This window comes from Triticum dicoccoides, chromosome 3B, assembly GCF_002162155.2.
Source record: "Triticum dicoccoides isolate Atlit2015 ecotype Zavitan chromosome 3B, WEW_v2.0, whole genome shotgun sequence".
Classification (NCBI taxonomy): domain Eukaryota; kingdom Viridiplantae; phylum Streptophyta; class Magnoliopsida; order Poales; family Poaceae; genus Triticum; species Triticum dicoccoides.
The window spans coordinates 513,451,554-513,457,219 of record NC_041385.1 but is presented as its reverse complement, the minus strand read 5'-3'; the positions used below and the strand labels follow the sequence as shown (position 1 = coordinate 513,457,219).

At 51.4% G+C, this 5,666-nt stretch overlaps 1 protein-coding gene across 2 annotated transcripts; it reads right to left on the bottom strand.

The window, feature by feature from the left end:
* LOC119276821 (serine/threonine-protein kinase A-Raf-like) lies at positions 1-4,239 on the bottom strand. Of its 2 annotated transcripts, none has more exons than XM_037557983.1 (4): positions 4,121-4,239; positions 2,176-3,480; positions 1,387-1,842; positions 1-515 (listed from the first exon to the last, which is right to left on the bottom strand). In XM_037557983.1, the coding sequence occupies exons 2-4, from the start codon at positions 3,235-3,237 to the stop codon at positions 228-230; spliced, it is 1,806 nt and encodes a 601-aa protein (XP_037413880.1). In that variant the 5' UTR covers positions 3,238-3,480; positions 4,121-4,239; the 3' UTR covers positions 1-227. The 2 variants fall into 2 exon arrangements, with proteins under 2 accessions (XP_037413880.1, XP_037413879.1); XM_037557982.1 differs by lacking the exon at positions 4,121-4,239 and adding an exon at positions 3,828-4,074.
* Between the last annotated feature and the right edge of the window lie 1,427 nt (positions 4,240-5,666).

The following is a 5,666-nucleotide window of genomic DNA, read 5'->3' as shown; positions in this document are numbered from 1 at the left end:
TTCAAGCACAAAAACAGAGTATATTTTCAGGGACTTTGCATAGGCACAAGCAACACAAAAGGAAAAAAATAAATCAAGTTGAACCCAGAGAAGTACTTACTATGCTATGAAACAACAAATACAAGCAAATGGGACTTTTTTTGTATATATATATACCAAAAGAAACTTTTGATATTTACATTCTAAGGACTACCTGGACTAGAACAGATTGGAAGAGAGAAGATTAGTTACAGAAGTTTTGGTGGTGGAGGTCCAGAGAGATCATGATGATGATGGGGATGCTTGAGCTTGTGGAGCCAGTGGGCTAGCCATTTCTTGGGATCATGACTCTCCTGGCAGTTTGAGCTTGGCATATTGTCAAGTGTTCCATCTCTTTCAAGAACCATCTTGAACTTGTCCAGTAATTGAACTATTTGCCAGAATTCAGGCCTTTTATCTGCTTGCAAGGCCCAACACTGCTCGATCAGAACCCGTAATGCAGCTGGGCAGGTAGCAGGAATGGCCGGCCTCACATTCTGAAAATGGAAAATGTTAAGTCATTTTCTTCTTCTCAGAAAGCACAGAATCAGAAATTCAGAATGTATATGGACTGTTCGAGAACAAAGAGTGTATATAATCCATGGAACTAATTTAAAAAAATGTCCATATGTACAAATGTAACTCCGCCTATGTCTTCTAGGTATAGCCGGTCCCAAGCCCGGGTAAAGGAGGAGGGTTGTGATAGGCTTGGCGAGCCAACGTAAAAACTAGCCAGTCCCATAGGTATGAAACCGATTTGAGCGAGAGTAGTACTAGGATGGGTGACCTCCTGGGAAGTCCTTGTGAAAGAGTTTCATATCTAAGGGTTGTGATAGGCTTGGCGAGCCAACGTAAAAACTAGCCAGTCTTTTGGGTATGAAACCCATTTGGGCGAGAGTAGTACTAGGATGGGTGACCTCCTGGGAAGTTCTCGTGAAAGGGTTTCATATCTAGCCTACCCCAACTTGTTTGGGATCAAAGGCTTCGCACAAGACAAGCACAAGACAAGTCCATATGTACAAATGTCATGCTCTCTCCATCTGGAAAAAATGTATAATCTCAGCCTAACAAAGGTATTACTCCCTCCTGCCCAAAATATAAGGCGCGGTTTGACTTTTCTGGTCTTCGTTACGGAACTTTGACTATGATTTTCATGTATTCTATGTCTATAAAATTAGTATACATACATATGAAATAAAATTGTTCTGCAAGACAAATACGATGATGCCATTTATACATGTTCAATCCATATACATTGATAGTGGTCAAAGTCGTGCATCAAAGACCGTAAAAAGTCAATCGCGCCTTATATTTTGGGAAGGAGGGAGTACTAGACAGGGACAGAAATGGGACCAGATGAGTGCATACCTTGTCAAAAACAGCAAAGGCTGCTTGGAACGGAGTCAAATCTTCATAAGGCACGGAGCCGGTAAGCATTTCCCACAAGATAAGGCCGAAGCTGTAAACATCAACCTTTCGACCATAGGGTTTGTGCTTCATCATCTCTGGAGCCATCCATCTGAAGGTCCCGGGATCGTTCGCCAGAGGGTCACAGTATGCTTCTTCGCAGGCTATTCCAAAATCAACAATCTTGGCGCAGCAATCCCCGTCGAATATGATGTTCTCCGGTTTCACGTCACGGTGGACGATTCCTTGCGAGTGGACGTACCCCATGCCGTGTGCGATATCCAAGCCAACTGAAATGATCTTGTCCAAAGGCAGAGATTTGTGCTCTTGCTTGTGCAAGAATGATCTCAACGAACCACCAGAAAGGAACTCGGTGATGACGCAGAAGACTGGCGGACTGGTGCATCCTCCAACCAGCTGCAAAATATATATTTGTAGATCAATAATTGACTTTGTTTGCAATGCAAAGATGGCATCACGTAAGCAAGATTTCAGGACTGCTTCATGTTAGGCATGACGTAGGAGCACCTGGACAATAACGCTAGGTACTGATGGAAACTTAGTACCAGAAACTTGCCATTTCAGGGAAGAAAAGGTCAGCTAGAACAAGGCTAAACGTAAGGATTGCTCTTTCTATGTAATCTAGAAATAAATTTCATCAGCTTTTTCAAGCTTGTTTGATAAATAGATCGATCTAAGCACAAATTGCCTGAAACTGAATATTTCTGAAGAGGAAACTCAGGAAGTTACCTTAATGACGTTGCGATGCTGGAGGCGGGACAATGTGACAACCTCCGTGTTGAACTGCTTCTCGAGCTGAGACGCCAGTTCCGCGTCTTCCTCAACGTCAGGCTGCCTGATGAACTTGACAGCAACGGGCACCTCCTTGTAGATTCCATGGAACAGACGGCTGTGCGCCCCATAGGCGAACTTCTGCCCGACGAGGAGCTGCTTGCGATCCACCGTCCAGTTTTGGAGCACCTTCTCTGCGGCCGCCTTGGCCCTTTGGTTGTCCCAGTGCTCCTTCCTGTGGTGCTTCACCTTGGCCGGCGCCTTGAGTGGCGCGTCCACCGGCGGCGCGCGTGGCGGAGACGATGATTTCCGGCGCGGCGGCGGCGTGGAGAACCTCTTGCTGGCTGATTTGGCCTCCTTGAACACTTCGGGCACGGGACGGCTTGGGAGAGGGGACCTCGCCCTCAGCATCCGCGTCGTGCGCCCCTCTGGGAGGACCCTGAGCGACGAACTGCGCAACGGCGGCCGCGGCGCGTCCAAGACCGGCGCTTTCTTGGCCGGGAAAGGAGACGGGCTGGAGCACACCCTTTGCAGCCTCATGCTCTGCTCGTCAGGGTGGAAGGAGAACTCGAGAGGCCCAGGGCTGTCGCCCTTGCTCGGGTCCTGAACCTCGGGCTCGGAGCAGACGTCGACGAAGAGGTTGTTGCGGCCCCTCGTTCCGTTGGCAGAGTTGTTGGTCGGTGCTGACTGCGGCGGGTGACCATGATCGGCAGGCTTCTCGTGATGATGCACCGATATGGCGTTGGAGAAGGCATGGTTGATGTCCGTCTTGGGCTGGGCACTCAGCGACCTTGTCCTCGGAATGGAGGCCGGGTTGGTGGTGGCGGAGGCCTTGGTCCTGGGCTCGAAGTTCATGCCGTGGGGCTTGAACCCTGAGTCGGAGCCCTTGTTCTGCCTGAGCGCGGCGCCGCGGTTGAACTGCTCGACGAAGGCGCCGAACTGCTCCCTGCCGGAGTTGGAGCGGACGACGGAGTGGGAGAACCTCGTCCGCCGCACCCACGAGTAATCCTCGTCGTCCATGCCGACCGACCAGATGGACCGATGCAATGGATGGATGGACTTGATTTGATGCGACGGGAGAGGCGAGTCGCTGACTTGTTAGGCTTATAGGAACCTGGACGAGAAAAACCCGGATCCTAGAACGTCCCACAGCTCGTTGAAGAGACGCCACATTTGCTCCCCCTGCTCTTCTTATGGCATGCCTCGACTGCTCTGAATTCACGCGCAATCCGGCCGGATTCCGTGGACCGCCGCCCGCCGCCCCTGGATCAATTCAAAAGCAAAACACTCGCGAGATCAATACACACAGCTTTCTGAAGGTCACGATTGGTCAAAGCCAAGCCACCACGGTTTCCGAACGCAAGGAGGAGGAGGAGGAGGAGGAGGGATCAAATTGGAGCGAGGAACCGTGCAGGCGAGAAAAACAGAGGCGTGCGAGAACAATCACATCACATGCAGGAAATAGGGGGATGCAGGCAGGAAGCGATCGGGAAACCTCGGAATTCGGCGCCTATTCCACGCCAAATCCCCTGGCCAAACGCAACCGGTGCCCAAATCCAAAAGGAGTTTGCCCTCCTAATCTGAAACCAGGAAGAGTCACGGCCGCTTACCCGATGGGAAGGAACACCCGAATCTATCTAGGCCGAGCGACGCGCGCCTGGGAGGAGGCAGCCGTCCGGCCGGCCAAGAACGTGGAGGGAGCAGCGGCGACGTGGGACGGACGAAGGCTGTGCGTGGTGGTTAAGGCGGGCGGGGGGGAAGAATCGGGCGGGGCCGAGAAAAGGCGGCACCTCCTCCTGCAGCTGGACGTGGGTGGAGCGTTGGAATTTGCCGGGAGGGAGGGACGGATGGGAGGGGGGGAGAGAATGTTGCGACGGGGGCACGGGACGTTCCAATCGCTCACCGAATCCAGCAGCTGTGCCGGGGCCGGGGCACCCTCCCCGCCTTTGTTCCTCTTCCTTTCTCCTTTCTTTCTGCCGGGCGGCGCGTGAACCTGAAAGGCAGAAGAATCCTCTCCCCTCTCTGCCCTGCTCTGCGTTGTAAAATAAATAGGGCAGGGTGGTACGCGCTAGGCGGCTTTGGGAGCGGTGTGGGACTTGTTCCCCAAAATACAATTCTTTCTTTCTTTCTTTCTTTGTTTATGGGTCAATCATGAGAGACGACTTTGGGATTAGTCTAATCCAAATCCAAAGGCTGTTTGTTTCTGGTGAGATTTGACGCGCACGGTTTTTATATTCCGGAGATTCGTTCCTTCGCGGGACTCCCACGTCCACGTGGATCCCGTGTAAAGTCCTACTATTCGTCTACGACCCGGCCGGTACATGCTGTGTTTCATTTCGAGTATCATGCTAAAAAGTCAGTTGTTTATTGCTGTTTTACGTGTCAACGATACATTTGGGCGCTCCTATTGCAAAAGTATATAGGAGAAAAATCCAACAAAAGAATCAACAGAGCAAGCAATAATAAAAAGACCCAAATGATAACCCCCACACGTGTGCCAGATTTGCAACTCGCCCACACGCGTCGATCTACGTTCATTCAGTTCTGCATGAATCTTGACAACGTCTGATGATTTTTGTGAGCCACGTAGGCATAGTCTGGTGTGTGGGCGTTTCACAGTTCGCCCGGACGCCCGTTTTACACACACAGAGCTTGCGGTTGCTACCCCGGCGTGCGGTAGAAATGCCATTGCGCCCGCACGCCCCACACAACTCCTCTTCCTTCCCTCCCCCGTCTCCTCTTCCCGGCACGACACTGCAGTTTTGCCCACCCCGCCCGAATCCTCTTCCCATTCCCCCACTCAACTCCCCCATTTGAAAGCAACGACAGGTCCTAGACGGAGCAGAGGTGATTCCAAGGCGTAGCAGAGGAGAGGCGGTGGCGGAAGTGTCGCAGGGACTCGTGGCCGTCACTGGAGCTCAGGCAACCGGAGCGTCGTCGTCGGAACCTTTACCACGCAGAGGTAACAGTGCTTCGATTGGTCTCAATCTGCGTTCCTTCCCCCGTTTCTTCTGCTTCGAAACCATTGAGATTCGAGTGGATTACGGAGCGCTCGAGTGCTCCCCATCGTCGAGGAGTCGTCGGTGTGCCATTAGGCTAGCATTAGCAAGTTCCGTTGCCGTGGCGGTGGAAGTCACGCCGGCGAGACTGGCCCGTTCCACGCCGATTCATTCTCTGTTTTCAGAGATTACATGTCTTCAAGTCCGGATTGCAGTGATTTGTCGATTTTTCTTCATTTGATGGTCTCATAGGCAGTGGTTCGCTGTTTTTAGGGGTGGTGTTATGATTGAAATCCGGGCCTGAGATTATGGCAAGAACCCTAGATTTACATTGCCATGTGGAATGCGCATTTCGTTTGTAGGTTAATTGCAGTTGGTTGATTCATGAAACTCACTTAATTGCCATGTTGTTATGTGCAAATAGATCAACTTGAATCTACTGGCTTAGCT